The following is a 23,123-nucleotide window of genomic DNA, read 5'->3' on the forward strand; positions in this document are numbered from 1 at the left end:
GGGTCCACCAGATCTGGCTCCTATACGGTGGTCTCAAGATGTGGACCCTCCTCTATGACATGCATATGTACAAGGCGAAATTTGACAGATTTATTTTTACCAGAAGTCAAAGATGCAGGACTCTAATAAATATGGTCCCAAAGGAACTAATGTAAATTAATACATTGTGGCATCAGTTTGAATCTCATAGAAATAATGGAATCTTGTAATGCAGCAGTCCCCAACCTTTTTTTAAACGAGGACCAGATTTATGCAAGACAATTTTTCCACGAACCGGCGCGCAGGTTGTTTTTTTGGGGGGGGGGGGGTTTAGGGTCAGTTCACACGTTGCGTAAATACTGCGGATTCTCCGCAACGGAATTTGTTTTGGAAAATCAACAGCATAATACAGTAGCAAGTGGATGAGATAGAATAAATCTCATCCACATGCTGCGTAAATAGTGAGCGGAATAAACGCTCAGAAATTGACATGCGTGCAGAGTTTTGCTCCGTAGTATGTCAATTGTATTTGCGTCAATGCTGCTTATTTGTTGCTTGGTTTTCCCATTGAATTTAATGGGGAGGTAAAACCTGCAACAAATAGTTGTTTCGTTTATTGCGGCGGAATCCGCTACAAAAGACGCAACTCAGAAAAAAATAAATCTTATACTTACTCAGAAATCTGTTTCTTCCTGCAGGCTGGACTCCCGGGATGACAATTCATCCCATGTGACCACTGCGGTCAATCAGAGGCTGTAGTGGCGGTCACATGGAATGAAACGTCATCCTATGAGGCTGGCCTGCTAGCAGGCCGGCTGAATGCTCAGCAGTTTTCCGCAGTGGACATTCCAGGCAAAAAATGGCACCACAATTTGGTACGTTTTTTCACCCGGAATTCCCTGCGGTGACCGGGGTGGATACCAAATATCGTGGCCCGGTACTAAAGGACCCGTGGCTCGGTATTGGTCTGCGGCCCAGTGGTTGGGCATCACTGCTGTAATGAATCTGAAACAATCACATTTTTTTTTAACAAAATTGGTGTAAAAAAACTAAAACAAAAGTGCATGACATGAAAGTAACACACTTGATTTTAGTCAGTAAATCTGACTCAATACACATTTATCAATGTATGTATTTCAGTTTTCTGGTGTGAATACATAGAAAAACATGGAGTTTGGGTCAAACTGTATTTATGAAGCCCATGCTCCATGTTGTCTCACATTTGCGTAATTGTGAATATTGCCCAATAGTTATAAACAAAAGTGCAATTCAATTTTCTACTGACGGTTACTAAGCTCCAATGATGAAGTCATTCTACTGCATATTGTTAGTTAGTATTTCCACAATCATATATTGTACATAAAGACTACACCTCCCACAACACAAATCATCATTACCAATGTATTTAAAAAAAAAAAAAAAAAAGTGACGTTTTTATTTTGGCGTTAACACAATAAACAAAAAAAGAAAACTGTAAAACAGGTACAGTCATTCTGCATCAAGTAAAATACATATTAACCCCTTCCGGCTGCAGCCACTTTTGACCTTCCTGACAGAGCCTTATTTTTCAAATCTGACATGTGTCACTTTATGTGGTAATAACTTTGGAATGCTTTTATCTATCCAAGCGATTCTGAGATTGTTTTCTCGTCACACATTGGACTTTATGTTAGTGGTGAAATTTGGTTGATACATTCAGTATTTAATTGTGAAAAAAACAACATTTTGCGAAAAATTGTATTAATTTAAATGAATCTACTTGTAAGACAAATAGTTATATCACACAAAATAGTTTCTAAATTAAAATCTACATTTTTTTTTAAATAAAATGTAGGTTCAGCAAATTTTTTTTCATTTCCACAAATAGTAAAGGAGAAAATGCACACCAACATTTGTAGAGTTGTTTCTCCCGAGTACATCAGTACCCCATATGTGGTCATAAACGGTTGTTTGGACACATGGCAGGGCTCAGAAGAGAAGATATCCATTTGGAGTTTAAATTTAGCTGGAATGGTTTACGAAGGCCATGTCGCATTTGCAAAGCCCCTGAGTGGCTAAAACAGTGGAAACCCCCAAACGTGACCCCATTTGGGAAACTACACCCCTCAAGGAAATTATTTAGGGGTATAGTGAGCATTTAAATAAATTATTAAATTAATAATCTGTGGATGTGTGATTTACTTTAAAGCATTCCTTTATGTAAAGGCCAGGTTTGCTGGGACAGGCTTCACACTGATAAGTTTTGTCTCATCTTCTCCCCCTTTTGTAACGCACTTTGCGCCTTTTTTGGGTCCTTCACTTTTTACCAGTGGAGGGTATTTCACTGGGAAAGTGTTGCGCTGGTACAATACGTGGACCATCGCTTCTAGAAGTACTGGGGCCATCCCCTTCCTTGTTCCCAAATAAAAGGGCCTTGATAACCACCTCTTGAAACCAAAGAAATGTCCCTGTCCGACCTGCACATTGGGATACCACATGAGCGTTATACAATGCTATCTGTACCATGTGCATGGCCAGCTTTTTGCACCACACCTTTGTTTTCCACATGGCACTGCACGGCTTCAGTACTTGATCAGAGAGATCAACTCCTCCCATGTACTTATTATAGCCTAGGATGCAATCTGGCTTGGGGGTCATTGTAGTGCTACCTCAGAGAGGGGTGCTGCCGCTACCGTGTATTGTGGTGAAAATAAGGACATTCCTCTTGTCCTTATACTTGACAAGCAACATGTTCTCGCTGTTTAATGCCCTGCCTTCTCCCTTTTTTTTAGTTTTTATAATTTCTTTCTTTCTTACTTAACCCCTTCCCGACCCATGATGTGTCGGCACATCATGGAGCGGGGAGGGGATGATGTTTGGAGCGGAGCGGGCTCACACGCTAAGCCTGCTCCATACACTGCAGGTGTGAGCTGTGTTTTACAGCTGACATGCTGCTCTAACGGCCAGGAACAGCGATGGCACTGTTCCTGGCCGTTTAACTAGTTAAATGCCGCGGTCAATAGCGACCGCAGCATTTATAGGGGCCTTCCCATGAAGGACATTTCTGACATATCCACAGGATATGTCATAAATGTCAGATAGATGTGGGTCCCACCTCTGGGACCCTCACCTAACTCTAGAACGGGGCCCCCTAATCCCTGTTCTATCTTACTCGGCACCGCTGCCTCCCGGCACTTCCTGGTTAGGTGTTCGGGAGTTACAGAAACAGCTGAGTGCTTGCTGAGCTACGCTGTTTCCTTAACTCCCATAGAAGTGAATGGGAGTTATGGAAACAGCATAGCACTGCGAGCTACGCTGTTTCCGGAACTCGGCAGCTACGAAAACAGCATACATGGTCGAGTTACGGAAACAGCGTAACTCGTTGAGCTACGCTGTTTCTGTAATTCCGATAGAACTGAATAGTAGTTATGGAAACAGCGTAGCATTCTATGCTGCTTCTGTAACTGCCATTCACTACTATGGGAGTTACGAAAACAGCATAGCTCAGCGAGTTACACTGTTTCCGTAACTCTTCCTGTATTGCAGTGTATTGCACCAGCGATCTAATGATCGTTGGTTCAAGTTCCCTAGGGGAACTAATAAAATCTGTAAAAAGAAAAAGTTAGGTACATTTTCAGGAGTGTAAAAAAATATTAATAGTTAAAAAAAAAAAAACCTTTTCCCATTTTTCCCCATGTAAAAATAAAAAATATTTATATTGCCGCGTCCTTTAGGCTGGGTTCACACGACCATGTTCCGTCCGTAATGTACGGAACGTATTTCGGCCGGAAGACCCGGACCGAACACAGTGCAGGGAGCCGGGCTCCTAGCATCATAGTTATGTACGATGCTAGGAGTCCCTGCCTCTGCGTGGAACTACTGACCCGTACTGTAATCATGATTACAGTACGGGACAGTTGTCCTGCAGCGAGGCAGGGACTCCTAGCGTCGTACATCACTATGATGCTAGGAGCCCGGCTCCCTGCACTGTGTTCGGTCCGGGTCTTCCGGCCGAAATACGTTCCGTACATTACGGACGTAACATGGTCGTGTGAACCCAGCCTAAAAGTCAGAAATATTACAATATAGCATTATTTGACTCACACGGTGAACGGCGTAAAAAAATTCAATAAAACCCCAGAATCGTTGTTTTTTGGTCACCATAGTGCTAAAAAGAATGAAATAAGAAGTGATAAAAAAATCGTATGTACCAAAAAATGGTGCTAATAAAAACTACAGCTCGTCCCACAAAAAATAAGCCCTCACACCGCTGAAACGATGGAAAAATATACGTTATGGCTCTCAGAATGTGGTGAAACCGAACAAATAATTTTTTTTAACCAATAGTTTTTTCTTTGTAAAATTAGTAAAATATGAAATTTTTTCCTATTCTCTGTTGTTTAAAACCTGGGTGCATCTTATAGTCAGGTGCGTCTTATAGTCAGAAAAATACAGTACATAGGCTTAAATTCCATATCGAGGTTACAGACAAATTGTAATGACGGAGTAGGGAGACAGACAGGTGAGCCCTAATCTACCCGCCACTCAGTCCCTGCCTACTTGCAACGGCCCGTCCTAGGCGACGGCATACAACTGGGCGACGGTCCCTACTCTCACTATGTGCACGACAGACAGACAAGGGTACAAAGAAGCTAAGGGAAAAGGGGCAGATGCCCACGGCAACACCGTGAGCAACAAGAGAAGTGAATGAGCCGAGTCAAACCAGGAGTGTACGAGGTACCAAACGCAGAGCAAGAGAGTAGTCAGTAAAGCCAGGGTCAATATGAAGCAGAGGACAAATAGTACAAGCAGCAGCAGCAGAGCCAGGAAACAAGCAGAATCACAGGCAAAGGAGAAGCAGGAAATGAAAGTATAAATAGACAGAGGGCGGGAGCTAGCTCCATCTGGCCAGGCTGTGATAAGCTCTCCCACTCCTCAGCCTCCCAGCCTGAGTGGTAGACGAAGGAGTCAATCTATCACACTTAGGAGCAGGTGCAGACTGACTAACCACGGGCGTCGACACAGAAGCTGTGTCTGGCAGATCCTTTACAGTACCCCCCCTTTTATGAGGGGCCACTGGACCCTTTCTAGGTGGACCTGGCTTATTGGGGAACCGAAGATGGAACCTCTTGAGCAATACCCCAGCATGAACATCCCGGGTGGGTACCCAAGTCCTCTCCTCAGGCCCATATCCTCTCCAATGAACCAGGTACTGGAGGGAGACTTGGACCATCCTGCTGTTCACAATCTTGGCCACCTCTAAATCTACCCCTTCAGGGGTGAGAACAGGGACCGGAGGTTTCCTCGAGGGAGCCAAGGACGGGGAGTAGCGTTTCAGGAGGGAGGCATGAAACACGTGTATTCAAAAAGACGGGGGTAACTCCAGTCGGAAGGAGACAGGGTTAATGACATCAATGACCTTGTACGGCCCTATATACCGGGGAGCAAATTTTTGGGACGGGACTTTAAGTCGCAAATTTTTAGAAGACAGCCACACCAGATCCCCGACCACAAACAAGGGGTTAGCAGAACGTCTACTATCTGCCTGAGTTTTTTGTATGCTCTGGGATGCCTATAGTTTCTTCTGAACCTGGGCCCAGACTGTGCACAGATCCCGATAAACGACATATACCTCGGGATTGTTGGAACCACCAGGTGAAACGGAGGAGAACCGTGGATTAAACCCAAAATTACAGAAAAAGGGGGAGACCCCTGACGAGTTACTGACTCGGTTATTAAGGGAAAATTCGGCGAGGGAAATGAAGGAGACCCAATCATATTGACAGTCAGAGATAAAACACCTTAAATATTGTTCTAGAGACTGATTAGTCCTCTCAGTTTGGCCATTAGTTTCAGGATGGAAGGCCGAGGAGAAGGACAGATCAATCTCCAACTTCTTACAGAAGGCTCTCCAAAACAATGAAACAAATTGTACCCCTCTGTCAGAAACAATATTGACAGGAACCCCATGGAGACGAAGGATGTGTTTGACAAACAAGGTAGCTAACGTCTTAGCATTGGGTAGTTTCTTGACGGGCACAAAGTGGCACATCTTACTGAAGCGGTCTACTACAACCCACACCACCGACTTGCCTTGAGATGGAGGCAGGTCGGTGATAAAATCCATGGAGATATGGGTCCAAGATCTCTGGGGAATGGGCAAAGAACATAGTAAGCTCGCTGGTCGGGACCTGGGAGTCTTGGACCTAGCACAAATTTCACAAGAGGCGACGTAGGCCTTAACGTCTTTAGGCAACTCAGGCCACCAATAGTTTCTGGCAATGAGGTGCTTGGTACCCAGGATGCCTGGATGGCCAGATAGTGCAGAGTCATGATTCTCCCTGAGTACCCTTAGCCGGAATTGCAGGGGAACAAACAGCTTGTTCTCAGGAAGGTTCCCGGGAGCTGAACATTGATCAGCCGCAATTTCGGAGACTAAGTCAGAATCAACAGAGGAAATGATTATACCTGGGGGCAAAACACAAGCAGGATCTTCCTCCGAAGGAGGGCTGGCCATGAAGCTACGTGACAGTGCATCAGCTTTAATATTTTTAGACCCAGCCCTATAGGTGACCAAAAAGTTGAATCTACTAAAAAATAACGCCCATCGAGCTTGTCTCGGGTTTAGCCTCCGGGCAGATTCTAGGAAAACCAGATTCTTGTGGTCGGTAAGGACCGTTACCTGGTGCCTAGCCCCCTCCAGGAAGTGGCGCCACTCTTCAAATGCACATTTAATGGCTAAGAGTTTGCGGTTGCCAATATCATAGTTACTCTCAGTGGGCGAAAACTTCCTGGAGAAGTAGGCACAGGGACGGAGATGGGTGAGGGACCTGGTACCCTGGGACAAGACAGCACCCACTCCCACCTCGGAGGCGTCAACCTCCATGATGAATGGCTCCATTTGGTTGGGCTGAACCAGCACTGGGGCCGAGATAAAGCACTTCTTAAGGACCTCAAAAGCCTGGACAGCCTCAGGAGGCCAGTGGAGGAGATCAGCACCTTTGCGAGTGAGATCCGTAAGAGGCTTAGCGATGACCGAGAAGTTAGCAATAAATCTCCTGTAATAATTAGCGAACCCCAGGAAGCACTGTAACGCCTTCAGGGAGACAGTTTGGACCCATTCCGCCGGAGCCTGGACCTTGGCGGGGTCCATGCGGAATTCATGAGGAGTGAGGATTTGACCCAAAAATGGTATCTCATGCACCCCAAACACACATTTTTCGGTCTTAGCAAACAGTTTGTTTTCCCGAAGGGCCTGGAGCACCTTTCTGACATGCTCAATGTGGGAGGACCAGTCCTTGGAAAACACAAGTATGTCATCAAGGTACACTACAAGAAATACCCCCAGGTAGTCTCTTAAAATCTCATTTATGAAATTCTGGAAGACCGCGGGAGCATTACACAACCCAAAGGGCATGACGAGGTATTCGAAATGACCTTCGGGCGTGTTAAACGCAGTCTTCCACTCATCCCCCTCTTTGATGCGGATAAGGTTATAAGCCGCCCGTAGATCAAACTTAGAGAACCATTGGGGCCCCTGAACCTGATTGAAGAGATCAGGAATCAAAGGAAGGGGGTACTGGTTCCTTACAGTGACCTTATTCAAGTTCCGGTAGTCAATGCACGGCCTAAGACCACCATCCTTCTTCCCTACGAAGAAGAAGCCAGCACCTACCGGAGAAGTAGAGGGGCGAATGTAACCCTTGGCCAGGCATTCCTGGATATACTCTCTCATGGCTTCACGTTCGGGACAAGAGAGATGAAATATCCTACCCTTAGGGAGCTTAGCTCCTGGTACCAAATCGATTGCGCAATCATATTCTCTATGAGGAGGTAACACTTCGGAGGCCTCTTTAGAGAAAACATCAGCGAAGTCCTGAACAAACTCAGGTAGAGTGTTCACCTCCTCAGGGAGAGAAATAGAATTAACAGAAAAACATGACGTCATGCATTTGGTAAGATCCCCAGTATTCCAGTTAAACGTGGGATTATGCAACTGCAACCAGGGAAGGCCTAAAACCAAATCGGACGATAATCCCTGCATCACCAGTACAGAGCACTGCTCCAAATGCATGGAGCCAACAAGGAGTTCAAAAACAGGGGTATGCTGTGTAAAATAACCTTTAGCAAGAGGAGTGGAGTCGATACCCACTACCGGGACAGGTTTAGGCAAATCAATCAATGGCATAGCTAGAGACATAGCAAATTCCACAGACATAATATTAGTGGAAGACCCTGAATCCACGAAGGCACAAAAACGTTCAAGTCGTCGTTCCCTGAGACGTCGGTCAAGTCGTACCGCTAAAGCCATAACCTGATCTAGGGAGTCAGAAGAGGGATAGCTAACTAGCAGGTCTTTCAGGGCGTTCGACAGACCCAATCTAAACTGGCACTTCAAGGCAGGGTCATTCCACCGAGAAGCTACACACCACTTCCTAAAGTCAGAACAGTACTCCTCTACAGGTCTCTTACCCTGACGTAAGGTCACCAGCTGACTCTCGGCAAAGGCAGTCTTGTCAGTCTCGTCATAAATGAGCCCGAGAGCAGAAAAGAAAAGATCAACGGAGGAAAGTTCAGGGGCGTCAGGAGCCAAGGAGAAGGCCCATTCTTGGGGCCCGTCCTGGAGCCGGGACATAATTATACCCACACGCTGGCTCTCAGAACCTGAGGAGTGGGGCTTTAAGCGAAAATAGAGCTTACAACTCTCCCGAAAGGAGAAAAAAGTCTTCCAGTCGCCTGAGAACCGGTCAGGCAACTTGAGGTGGGGTTCAAAAGGTGAGGTGGGGGGGGCACTACCAGGGTATCATCATGCAGGTTGTCCCTCTGAGCCAGGGCTTGGACCTGTAGGGAGAGGCCCTGCATTTGCTGAACCAGGGTCTCAAGGGGGTCCATAGTTGTGTCAGGGACCAGGGTAGACTAGGTATATGGGCCTGTGATTATGTAATGATGGGGTAGGGAGACAGACAGGTGAGCCCTAATCTACCCGCCACTCAGTCCCTGCCTACTTGCAACGACCCATCCTAGACGACGGGGTACAACTGGGCGACGGTCCCTACGCTCAGTAAGTGCACGACAGACAAACAGACACGGGTACACAGAAGCTAGGGAAACGGGGCAGCTGCCCACGGAGACACCGTGAGCAACGAGAGTAGTGAACGAGCCGAGTCAAACCAGGAGTGCACGAGGTAGAAAACGCTGAGCAGGAGAGTAGTCAGTAAGCCAAGGTCAATAACAAGCAGAGGATCAGTAGTTCAAGCAGCAGCAGCAAAGCCAGGAAACAAGCAGAGCAGAATCACAGGCAAAGGAGGAACAGGAAAGGCAGGTATAAATAGATAGTGGGCGGGAGCTAGCTCCATCTGGCCAGGCTGTGATAGGCTCTCCCACTCCTAAGCCTGCCATCCTGAGTGGTGGAAGATGGAGTCAGTCTCACAGACATAGGAGCAGGTGCAGACTGATTACCCACGGGCGTCGACACAGAAGCTGTGTCTGGCAGATCCTTTACAGTTATACTTACCCTCCTCTTCGGCTCCAGGCGCAGCGGAGGACCTGATGCTATACAGCGTTGTGACGTTATGACGTCAGGACCTCCTCTGTGCTCGGAAATCGAGGAGGGCAAGTATACTGTTACTATAGTAACAGGGGCCCGTGTAGTTTATTACATTGGACCCAGTTACTATAGTAACCTTTAATAAACGGAGTGCGAGGATCCAATATTTTCTGGACTCTTAAATGTGTTTCTTGTAATATAATCATGTCTGGATTGTGCCCTTTCAAATAATTGAAAGCTAAAGAGCGTTATATTTTGTCATTAGGACCCCTCACATTCCATGATATTATTATAAAGGTAGCCATAGATCCTGCCAAAATATATTGAGATGCAGATATTTGGTAGGACTATTAACTCCCACACACACACACACCCATACAAAAATGCAAACCTCGTAACACCATCCCGTCCCCCAACATACCCAAACATACCTAACATGTCTGAGCTAGAAATTCTGAACTATGAACTGTAGCATAGCATATTAAAACATATAGGGTTAGGTAGAAACGTTGTCACTTTTTACAAACAAAGATTAATCTTTATGTACAAAGGAGCAGTGAAGTAAGCTCCATGTTTTGGCCATCCAATATAACAAATGCATATCAACAGTGGCGGATCCTCATAGGTCTGTTATGGGCGGCTGCCTGGGGCCTGAGACACCAGGGTGCCCATGGTCGCCCAAAGCACACATCACAATTTTGTCACATTTTTGCCGTGAATCGCAGCAAAAACCAAGACAAAACTGGAGGCCTCTGGACTCAATTGTATCGGTCGGTTCCCTTCCATGCTCCTCGGCCCTATTTTGTAATGCAGGCGGCACGATTACGTAAGCTGGACGCAGCCTGGTCAGAAGAGACCAGGCCTGCATGGTCGGAGAAGAGGACGGCGCTGGAACGGGGACAGGTAAGTGTTGCACTAACTACAGGCGGGCTGTGTGCCATATCTACAGGGAGGCTGTTTGGCTCTATCTACAGGGTTATGCTGGTGGGGCTATCTATGGGGGGAGCCATGTGGAGATATTCACGGGGGGGGGGGGCCTTGTGGCGCTATCTACATGGGATGTATGTGCCACTATCTACAGTGGTGTTTGTGATGCTATCTGCAGGGCTTGTTTGTCGCTATCTACAGGGGGCACTGTGTATGTGGTGCTTTACTTTACAGTGTTTAACACAATTATATTCAGGGGCACAGTGTATGGTACTATTTTATTCAGGGGCGCAGTGTATAGTTATTATTATATTTAGGGGCACAGTGTGTGGCACCATGAGAATTTTATCTTCGTTTATAGGTGAGGAAATATTGGAAAAGTGAGGACCCGAAGACATCTGAGTGGCAAATTCTGCAGAAATGGGTCATGGCCGGGAGAAGTCGTCATGAGGTTTGGATCTGATGGAGAAAAAACAAACTACTAGTATCTGTAATGATAGGGGTAGGGAAACGGACAAGTGAGCCCTAATCTACCCGCAACTCTGTCCCTGCCTATTTGCAACGACCCGCCCTAGGCGACGGGGTACAACTGGGCGGCGGTCCCTACGCTCAGTAAGTGCACGAGACAAAACATACAAGGGAATATAAAGCAAAGGGAAAGGGGCAGTTGCCCACGGCAACACCGTGAGCAACAGAGTGGTGAACGAGCCAAGTCAAACCAGGAGAGCACGAGGTACCAAACGCAGAGCAGAAGAGTAGTCAGAAAGCCAGGGTCAGAATGGAGCAGGATCAAATTGTTAGGAGCTGTAGCTGGGCCAGGAAACCACACGGAAAGAATCACAAGCAAGGAGGAAAAGGAAAGGCAGGTATAAATAGACAGAGGGCGGGAGCTAGCTGAGTCTGGCCAGGCTGCTATAGGCTCTCCCACTCCTAAGCCTACCAGCCTGAGTGGTGGAAGCTGGAGTCAGTCTCAGAGAGATAGACTCAGGTGAAGACTGATTACCTAAGGAAGTTAACCCTGAAGCTGTGCCTGGCAGATCCTTTACAGTATCGGAGAAGATGTCACCTGTGAATTACTGGATTTATAGAGAATCTTTCACCTCTCCTTACATGTTTATTATAGGAAATCCTTGTATTTCACAAAAAGTCTTTGTGCAGTCCAGGACTGATAGACAAATGTGTGTTACCATTCTCCCTGTAAGGAGGATGTGGCCCTACACAGTGCGATACTGTCCTTGTTAATGCTTGCACAAAAAGGTAGTGTTAACAATAGTTACTGCGCGTTAGGGAGGTGGTGGAGAGGGCGGGTTCAAGTTTGGGTAACAGCCCAGGGCCTATGGTCTACTTAATCCGCCACTGCATATCAGTAACAGCAAGTAAGTCGCCACATAGCAACCTGAAAAAAAAACCAGGTTAAATGTAATACAGTAAACTCACGGATTCTCATGCAGGCAGCTCTGGACCTATTCAGACATCAGCAGCAACAGAAAAGACCCATTGGCTCTATCTGCTTTTTGGTTGCGATCCAGAAGCTTACTCTGACGTGGTGAAAAATCGGTTTGAGTCTCCATCTTGTACTCCTAGTTGTGCAGGGTAAAACATTGTATATTTAAAGCCGAGTTCCTGTAGGCGAGCACGCACCTGAGTAAATTGCCTCCTCTTCTTATGGACCTCAGAGGTATACTCAGGATAAAAGGAAAGCCCTATAATAGAGTCCTAATAACACCAGTCTGCAGTTGCCCCAGTGCCCGACCCACTACAGATGGTTGGGTACTGGATCGTACTCAACACTTCCCGGTACCCCTGGTGGCGGTGGGTACCAGGGTAATAATGGGGGGTTTTTCACCAACTAACATGAAGCCCCACTTTAGTAATGGACGCAGTCAATCAGCCAGCGGCTATTACTAAGGCGTCGGTAATAAATTCTAAAAAAATACAAGGACATAGAAAAAATATTTTATTGAAATAAAAAACCCACACAACCATTATTAACCTTTTTATTGAGAATATAAAAGCCGTAATCGAAGTGGTCCTCGAATCCAACATAGTTCAACAACTGAACTTGTAAAAAAACACAAACACATCCAAAAACATGTGTAACACATACAAAAGCAAAGCAATTCTTATACTTACCTTTCCTGTGTCCAATGCTGGAGCCGCAATGTCATCGAGCTGGGCCCTATATCTAAACCTATTATGTGTGATACTGTATGCTGAGCCAATGAATCTAATCCTGTCCAGATCTATAGGGTCGTAGTGCTATAGATATGCTATCTCATATATATATATATATATATATATATATCTATATATATACACACACACACACACACACACACACACACACACACATACATACACATATATATATATACACATATACACACAATTTTTTTTTGGGGGGTGGACATATGTTAGTACAAGGATACTTACTGTTGGGGCCCTGTATCTAAATATATCATGTGTGATACTGTCTGCTGGGCAATGTATCTAAGTCTATCATGTGTGATACTGTCTTCAGGGCCATGTATCTAAGTCTATCATGTATGATACGGTCTGCTGAGACAAGGTGGGTATGTGGGGCTACCTACAGGGGACTGCATGACACTGTCTACAAGGGGAATGTATGGCAAGGGGACTGTGTGTGGAACCATACAGGGAAGTTGTGACACTATATACAGGGGGCATTGTGTGGGGAACTCTCTACAGGTATCTTTGATTAGAGCCCCAAAACATAACTTTGCTTGGGGCCCCAAAAATTCAAAATTTGCCCCTGAGGTTTAGTACAATGATACTTACTGCTGGGACCCTGCACTCGCAAGCACTTTTTTTTCCCAGTGTAATTGAGGCGTGAAACACAGACAGCACATGGACGTGCGTCCGTGTGCTGTCAGTGGTTTTCACACACCCATTGACTTCAATGGGCGACTAGGTGCATGAAACTGCACCAATATAGGACATGCAGTGAGTTTCACGCAATGGACACTCGCCGTGTGAAAATTCACGCATGTCTGAATAGCCCCATTGATATCAAAGGGTCCTTGTGCTGTGCGTTGTTTCAACGCACAGCACACAGACGAGAATCACGCTCGTCTAAATAAACCATAAATCTGCTGTACTCTGGGCAGTGTGCTCCACTTCTCTAAGCCTACAGTCCACTTCCGAAGTTTGGTTTCTCATTTTATCAATGTCATGTCTAAGACAGTTTAAATCTGTTTGCAAGTGGTCAATCTTAGCTGTCAAGGTAGATTGGCAGGCCACAATGGCAGTCATAATTTTGGCGGTTTCCAAATTCCCCCGTGGCAGATGAGATGCCTGGTTCCATTTCATCAGTTTGGCTTATTCCATCCACCTGGGATGTGGCAATCGTATGTTGAGGGATCGTAGTGGTTTTGCAGGCCATAAATTCTTTTATCCCCCATAGTTGGGGAAACTAGGGCAGTAAAGGACAAGGGATAAAATAGAGCTTATAGCCCAATTCGGTCTGTTGGACTAATCCAGTGTAGTACGGAGGTCTGTCAGAGTACCCAGAAAATAATACAGTCAGTCTCAACACGGGTGACTGATCCTTCCAAAAGGGGTGTAGAATGCAAAGAGAGATATCAGGTGATACTCAGTATTCACACAATTTGGAAACACAGCAGGCAATAAAGACAGTTATTTTTTTCATGTCGTTTTGTAATCCACAATGTACGTGTAGGAGGGCGGTAGCTCCAGCCGGGCTCCCTCTGTGGTCTGTTGGTCTAATCCGGTATAGTATAAGAGACAGTCAGAGGACCCAAACGAAACACAGTCAGTCCCATACAATACATGTGTCTAATCCTCAGATTAAATGAGTGGGAGCATACAAGCAAGATAAATATAAGATGATATTCAGTCCTAACTCTGTTTTGAAACATAGCAGACAACAGAGACAGTTCTTTCTTTATGTTGTTTTGTAATCCACAGTTTACGTGTAGGAGAAGGGTAGCTCCAGCTGGACTCTCGCTATAATCTGTTGGACTAATTCAGTATAGTATAAGGGACATGCAGAGGACCCAGAGACAACACATTCAGTCCCACAAACACAAGCGTTTGATATTCCGTTCAATTGAATAGGAGAATAAACAGCAAAAGACACATGAGGGGATAATCGGTGTGGACTCGGTACTATGGTCGTGCGCATGAGGCCTTAGGACTATTAATTATCCCCACTCTCCGTGTAAAAAGGATGTACTTTCATAGAGATGCAGTCATGTGGAGAAACGGCCCACACCGCAGGAAGGTGAAAGAAACAGCACTGCCATTTCTCATGAACTCCAAAGAGCGGCGTTGTTAGGACTGATGCGAGAAGTCACACAGCAGGGGTCGGCCTCTGATGTTCCGGAGGCAGATCAGGGCCATCGCACAAGTACGGGATATCCCGGCTCCCTCCTTGTCCATGTGTAGAGGAGGTCAGCAACTCCTCCTCCCGCAACCTCCCGCTGGTAAGTATCACCTACAGGTGACAGAAGCCACCCGAGGTGTGAAGCCGTGACTTTCTGGTGCTCACCGGGGTCAGATTAATCTTCATTTTTGATCAACTTTCCTCAAGCGATGCAATGTCTGGGATCAATAGAGTTCATACACGGGTTGCTCGGATTTCCAAGGAAAGCTGATCAGAAACTAAGTGGCACCCTCACCTGAGTGCTCCTGACATTTTTTTTTTTTTTAGCAATCTGTGGGGGTTTCAGTGCTTGGACCCCCAACTATCCAAACTTCTGACATGTGACTATGACATGTTAAAAGCTTTTTAAGAGTTTAGTTACCCTTTAAGTTACTCAACTTTTTATAAATACATCTGTATGTAAACTGTTGAAAGGTAAATCTATGGTTTAAATAATGCTAAAATATACCACTATAGCTATATACATCACAAGCCGTCAAATAAGGGGTCAGAGGAAACACCATCATCCATGAAAAATTCTCTTTTCCGCACACTAACATAATAAAAACATCTTACTTTGTTGAGGTCCATTTTCTGTTTTTCAGTTAAATTCCCATCATGTTTCAAGTCTTTTAGTATGATAACCTTTAAAAAAGATTTGTAATCTGTAAATATTGCAATCAAAACAAAAGTCAAAAGATATGCAATTGACAATCAGGAATGAATATACCATATCTGCAACCTGGGCAGTTGTACAGGGGCACAGTAGGTAGTGAGCCAACTGCCACCTTAAAAGCTGCTTGCTATGGTCTAATAAATTGCATGTAAGGGACTGAACGAACTAATTTCATGGCTGGCAATTACTGGAGGATAGTTAGAAATAAGGGGTAATTTGTAAAGAAACGTTGAAGAGCGAGCAGTTCATATACTTTCCACAATCCTGCATGGGGCCCCCTACAGTCTGTGTCTACCACTTAGTAGACAAATGGTCAAAACAACAGAATTTAACCCGCCAACCAACAAGGATTACTGGCGGCTACCCCTTGCTTCCTTGTCTTACAGTAGACAGTGTTTTCAACCCCATACCACTTTATGCTATAACATGATCGCAAGCAACATTTACATTTTTTATATGATTTTAGTAACTTTGTTTGTGCAGTTTTTCGAAGTTATTTTCTCCATCCCTGTGTATGTTTTACTGCACACTGCATTGTATTTTATTGTATCCTCACATATGATCATACATCATGTACTCTTGTAAGCATTTATAAACAATATGTTTATATTTTATTATTTAATCTATTGCACTTCTTTTAACCTGACTAACATATGACCAACAGCAATGTTGTTGAAAGTTTTTGATTGGCCCTAGCTCTTGTTTGTCACTTCTAACCCCCTGACTTCATATGACGTCATTTTAAAAGCCTTCTTGGCGGTCTTTTTGTAACCATTTTATGCACTAGAAATATTTAATCTTTTACTTTTGTTTAACTAATGGCCTGAGAAAGGCGCTAGTCCATCGTCGAAACGCGTAGCCAAATAAAGATTTCTTTGAACACTTGATCTGGTCCGTGTCCCATTTTGTTAGAGTAACAAATGCTATTTTAGATTTGATATTCAGTGATACAGTAAAACCATCTGCCTAATATTGTGCAGGCTGTCAAAGAAGCCCTGACCCATCCAGTCATGGACTCCACAAGACCTCTGAAGGTGTCTTGTGGTATGTGGCACCAAGATGTTAGCAGTAGATCCTTTAAGTTCTGTAAGTGGCAAAATGGTGGGGCCTCCAAGGATCAGACTTGTTTTTTAAGCACATCCTACACATGCTCGATCGGATTGAGACCTGGGAAATTTGGAGGCCATGTCTTTAGCCTGATCTCTTTTTCATGTTTTTAGACCATTCCTAGATAATTTTTGTAGTGTAGCAGGTCGCATTATCCTGCTGAAAGAGGCCACTGCCATTAGGGTATACTCCTGCCATGAAGGGGTGTACTTGTTCAGCTAAAATTTTTAGGTAGGTGGTACATGTCAAAATAATATCTACATGAATGCCAGGTTTCCAAGCAGAACATTGCCCAGAGCATCATACTGCCTCCACTGGCTTGCCTTTTTCCCATAGAGCATCCTGGTGCCATTTTTTCCCCAGGAAAGCAACGCTCACGCCCCTGGCTGTCCACAGGATATAAAAGAAAACATGATTCATCAGACCAGTCTACCTTTTTCTATTGCTCCCCAATCTAGTTCTTTTGCTCACGTGCCAATTGTACGTGCTTTCAGCGGTGGACAGGGGTTAGCATGGGCACGATGACTGGTCTGCGGCTACGCAATGCGATGCAGTGTGTTCTGACAACTTTATTTTTTAACCAGCATTAATGTTTTCTGCAATTTGTTCTACAGTAGCTCTGCTGTGGGATCGGACCAGACATACTTGCCATCGCTACCCACGCACATCAATGAAACTTGGGCCCTGCATCGGTTGCGCTGATTATTTTTACTACTTCCAACACATCAACTTTAAGAACTGACTGTTCACTTGCTGCCTAATATCTACCAACCCTTGACAAGTACTATTGTAACAAAATAACCACTACCCTGTCAGTGGTTTTATTGTTATGGCTGAATGGTGTGTATAGGGGTTAGATATGTCTGCTTCGCCCTGGTTCTACTGAACAAGTTGTTAAAATTACAGCCGGTTTAGGGAACTGAAGAGAAGTGGTATCCAGAACTGGTAACCTGCACTCCATTGTATCTGTGTCCTTAGGAAGCAGGTACAATTGATTAGTCTAGTGCTGGCTAAGCAAGGCAACTCTCAGTTCCCTGCCGCGCCATTCAGCACTTTACAAATGATGCAGGCGGAATGATGACGTCATTGTGCCGCCTTCGTCGTTCCGTTGGAGAGGCCTGGTCCAAAGAGACCAGGCCTGCGCTGCTGGAGGATAGTGCGAGAACGGGGGCATCTACATATATGTATCGGCACTGAGGCACTGATACTAACAGATTCCCCGGTTTTCACCAGGGACCGCGGCAAAGCCGTTTGGACTACGCTGCAGGGAATCTGCAGATCGTGTCCCTTAAGGCTGAATGCACATGTTGCGTATTATGTGTGGATTTTCTGCGCGTATTTTCATGCGGAAAATCCGCAGCGTAATACAGTATCAGCAAAGTAAATGAGATTTCAAGAAATCTCATCTACAAGGTGCAGATTTTTTTCTGCACGTAAATTGATCTGCGGTGTGTATTTTGAGATCCGCAGCATGTCAATTTATCCTGCGTTTCCGCTTACAAATTGTATCTGACTAGTCTTAAAGAAAAAAGCACCAAAGTGATCAGCATAAATCCGCACCTACAGTATTTCCGCATCAAAATGTAAAAGCGGCACCTAAAAACGGTTTTGAGGGGAAACTTGTTATGAAATTTCCAGGCCATGCCTGGTGTTAAAGACCATCTTCCATTCATCGCAAGGCTTGATGCGGATGAGGTTGTTACCACCTAGCAGATCGAGCTTAGTGAACACCGTTGCACCACATATCCGGTCAAATAACTCGAGGATCAGAGGGAGTGGATACTTATTCTTGACTGTGATCTTGTTCAATCCTCGATAGTCAATACATGGGTGGAGACCATCTTTTTTTCCACAAAGAAAAACCAAGCGCCAGCCGGAGAAGAGGAATGTCGGAAAAACCCCGTCCAGGATATATTCAGACATCACTTGAGTTTCAGGTAGCGAGAGAGAGTGAGTAGGTCCGCCCACTAGGAGGAGTTATATTGAGTAGCAAGTCAATATCGCCGTCCCCGGGACGATGGGGAGGAAGTTTCCGTGCTTGAGACTTGCTAAATACATACGTGAAGGAAAAGTACAATGGAGGGATGACACCCTCAAGCTTAGAGGTGCACAGATGAATCTGTCAGGAATCAAAGAGGTGTCACCTTATTCAAACAGGACAAGTGACACTTAGAGCTCCAAGATACAATTTCCCCTGTCTGCCAATCGATATGTGGGGCGTTACTTTGCAACCTTGATAATTCCAAGATTACTGGACTGATGGTTTAAGGGACCTGATGGAGGACCCCCACATTCATGGTGTAATTCTATAAATTGTATAAATATTATCAAAATATCTGCATTATATTCAAGGAGATATAAGATATGTTTTAAGATTCTCTTAAAACATGACATTCCCAATCACTTGAATACATAGGATAAAGATGACGTCATCAGGCATTCCAAACTAATAACTACTAGATGTCCTTGAAGGGATTTAAGGAGGAAGAATCTGGTTACCTTATATAGAAGTGGACCACACATTGTATACTTGGCATCATCTGATTGGTTAATGTGTGTTAAAGAGGCTCTGTCACCACATTATAAGTGCCCTATCTCCTACATAAGGAGATGGGCGCTGTAATGTAGGTGACAGCAGTGCTTTTTATTTAGAAAAACAATATATTTTTACCACGTTATTAGCGATTTTAGCTTTATGCTAATGACTTTCTTAATGCCCAACTGGGCATGTTTTTACTTTAGACCAAGTGGGCGTTGTATAGAGGAGTGTATGACGCTGACCAATCAGTGACCAATCAGCGTCATACACTTCTCTCCATTAATTTACTCCGCGCATCCTGCTAGATCAGTATGTGCTGTCTTATACTGACACATTAACGTTACTGAAGTGTTTAGACAGTGAATAGACATTCCTTCCAGCCAGGACGGGATGTCTGTTCACAATCCCGACACTTCACTAACGTTTGTGTGGAATTTACAGCAGAGCAAAGCGTAATCACGCTGTAACCAGTCATTTACAGCGTGATCTCACGAGATTATGTTTGCTCTGCTGTAAGTACCACAGAAATTACAGAAGTGTCGGGATTGTGAATAGACATCCCATCCCGGCTGGAAGGAATGTCTATCCACTGTCTAAACACTTCAGTATAAGACAGCACATAGTGATCTAGCAGGATTCCTATGCGCGGAGTAAATTAATGGAGAGGAGTGTATGACGCTGATTGGTCACTGATTGGTCAGCGTCATACACTCCTCTGTACAACGCCCACTTGTTCTAAAGTAAAAACACGCCCAGTTGGGCATTAAGAAAGTCATTAGCATAAAGCTAAAATCGCTCATAACGTGATAAAAATAGATCGTTTTTCTAAATAAAAAGCACTGCTGTCACCTACATTATAGCGCCGATCTCCTCATGTAAGAGATAGGGCACTTATAATGTGGTGACAGAGTCTCTTTAAGTGAAAGCATGAACCTATAAATAAAGGCTCCATTCACAGCCATTTTAGATTTCTGTACATCAAACCATTGTATGTGCAATCTCTCCCAATCGGTCATTTTTGTAAATATGAATGAATCCTGGACAAATTCTATTATGGAGAAAAGGAACTCAGGAGAGATGGAGTTCACTTTAACAATGGAGAGTGATTTCGTATGTGCCTGGATAGCCCCATCTGGCAACTCATTCCCATCGATGCCCACCAGAGATAAGGTACCAGGAAGTGATTTCATGGGAATTTTCCACACAGATACAAGAGCTGAGGAGATAAAGTTTCCGGCACCTCCAGAATCTAGGAAGGCAGAGATGTTTTTAGTCCTTACTGGTGTGTGCAGGATCACTGGGATAGTAAAGCACAAGGTCTCTTTCTTCTGCACAACAAAGAAGCACAGAGGACCTAGGACAACCTCTTCTTCGTTGTCTAGGGTCTGGCGTTTCCCGACCTGTTGGGACAGGAAGCCAGAAGGCCACGGTGCCACGCAATGCAGACACAAGAGATTTCTCACTCTGTTCTCACATTCCTCCGGGGACACTTTAGCTCACCTGAGCTGCATTGATTCTTCTGGGGGAACCTCAGGTGCTTGGAACTTTGTAGCCAACTTGAAACTGCAACGTCTGGTTCTCCACTTCTCAATAGCTCACTCTCGGAAACGGATATCCACTTTGTTACATGTTGAAACTACCTCGTCCTATGACGAAGGTAGTTTACGAGAGAACAATTCATCCTTAATCGAATCGGACAACCCCTGCAAGAAAACTGCCACGAGAGCCTCGTTGTTCCACTTCAGTTCAGAGGCTAAAGTCTGAAACTGGACCACATGCTGGGCAATGGTCATGGAATCCCGACTGGTTCGTTAAAATCTTCCGGAAGGTTTCCAGAAAGGCCTGACAGTTGTATGATACTGGGTCATTCTGTTCCCACAAGCAGGGAGATAACGAATGCTACTTTGGTGTAATCAGAGACAAAATTTCCCAGGAGTAACTCAAAATGGATGGAGCACCGGGTCAGGAAACCTCGCCAACTTTTGGGGTCACCATCATACTTGGAAGGAAGAGGAACCCGAAGCTGGTGACCAGTTACTGTAGGGAGCAGCGGTAGAAAGGGAGCTTATACCGTCAGCTGAGGCTGTAGCGTATTCAAGCGCGTAGAGAGGTTTTGCAGACACTGGAGAAGCTGTTGCTGATTAGTCTCTTGCTTGTCAACTCGCCCAACTAGGTGCTATAGAAGCTCGGTGGATGATGGTTCTCTGGCGGAATGCATTTTTTTGGGGCTAGAGTATTCAATGACGAACTTGGCAGGGCAGATGGGATTCCATTTGGCCAGCTTCTAGTAGCGCTTAAAAGCACTGAGGCACCGATACTAACAGATTACCCAGTTTTCACCAGGGACCGCTGCAAGGCTGATGCTGTGGGGAATCTGCAGATCGCGTCCCTGAAAAAGAAGCGGCCTTGAACTGTGCAGATGTTACCACGGATGTAATACAGGATCAGCATACAGTAGCGTGGTCAGGAATGGTAAGGGTCACAGGCACATATGCAGAGGTCAGAGATACAAGCAGAGGTCGTTACTCAGGGAGTCAGATAAGGCATGGTACAATGTTGGAGATAGGTAGAAATTACCTGATAATCTGGCACCTGTTGGTGCTCAGACAGAGGCTTAAATGGGCTGTTTTATAGTTAGGCGTCATGTGACTTCATTGGGGAGTTTACTAGAATTGTAGGTACTTGCCACTAGAGGGAGTTCCAGAGTGTAATTTTACATTCCAGTTACTAGTGGGAGCTACGGCATGTAATCTCGCATTCCAGCCACTAGAGGGAGCTCCTGCCCCATCGCTGAAACAGTCTGCCCAAGTAAGTACAGGCTGAGCGTTGTTTTGTGACAATATATATTTATACATATGTACATAAAAACATACAGTAAACACCGCTATCAGCGATTAGTATAAATTAATATATCACATTGATTAAACAAATGAGTCAATCAATTAATACACCCAAATTAATAAAATAAAATATATAAGAGAATATCTATATTAACATACCCAATATCAAAAAAGAATGCAAAATAAAAATCAATGTAAAACAACATAAGGGATTTACTTGTCCATAGTTAATATTGTGGACAACGTCCGGTCGATGCCTTTGGTTCATGCAGTTTTGAGAGGGGGTATTTGGAAAAGAACATTGGCTCAAATAGAAACACTTGACCGGCTGAACACCCTCTCCCCGATGGGTCTGAATGAAACCAATAGTTTTGCCCTCTTTCTTTGTCTTCGCAATCCTTTTTGTTCTTGGTGCAACAAGTATTTTTAACATACATGCTTTTTAACTTTATTTTTAATTGTCTATTTTTTTTTCTACACTTATATATGCCTATAGAGTCCCACAAAGCTGATATATTGAGGATCTTGTTCCCTTTGAAGCAGTACAATAAATCTATATGCAATACCACTTGGATGAGTTTTTGGCTCTCCTTCCGTGCTCTACTGTACATCACGTTGCCAGCAAGGACTATTTGTCTATGTATGCTTTTATATGGGGGTTGAAGTACTTTTTTTATTATATATACTTTTCTCTATATGTTTACAATTATTCTATATGGGAATATACTGCTACTCACTTGGGCAGTTTGTATTTGAACAGTTTTTAATACGTTTGGTAATATATTATGTGCTTAAAAAAAATATTTACTATTTTGTTCACTTGTGTTGGTCACTAATTGGTTGCTTATTTCACATGTTGCACACTCGGCACTTCACAGCACTGCACACCCTTCCTCCTCTTCATTTTTTCACATTGACTCTTATTTTGCATTCTTTTTTGATATTGGGTATCTTAATATAGGTGTTCTCTTATACAGTGAAAGAAATAAGTATTTGATCCCTTGCTGATTTTGTAAGTTTGCCCACTGTCAAAGACATGAACAGTCTAGAATTTTTAGGCTAGGTTAATTTTACCAGTGAGAGATATTTTATATAAAAAAAAAAGAAAATCACATAGTCAAAAT

The 23,123-nt window shown here is 44.4% G+C and overlaps 1 protein-coding gene across 1 annotated transcript in view; it reads right to left on the reverse strand.

Annotated features, from left to right (window-relative positions):
• Window positions 1-23,123, reverse strand: part of GUCY2C (guanylate cyclase 2C) — a 255,706-nt gene that overhangs the window by 118,813 nt on the left and 113,770 nt on the right. The window contains exon 9 of the mRNA XM_075832286.1: window positions 15,414-15,482. Within this exon, the coding sequence (XP_075688401.1) occupies window positions 15,414-15,482 (69 nt within the window). The remainder of the gene's footprint in view (window positions 1-15,413; window positions 15,483-23,123) is intronic.

This window comes from Rhinoderma darwinii, chromosome 7 (genome assembly GCF_050947455.1).
Source record: "Rhinoderma darwinii isolate aRhiDar2 chromosome 7, aRhiDar2.hap1, whole genome shotgun sequence".
In the NCBI taxonomy this organism is placed as follows: domain Eukaryota; kingdom Metazoa; phylum Chordata; class Amphibia; order Anura; family Rhinodermatidae; genus Rhinoderma; species Rhinoderma darwinii.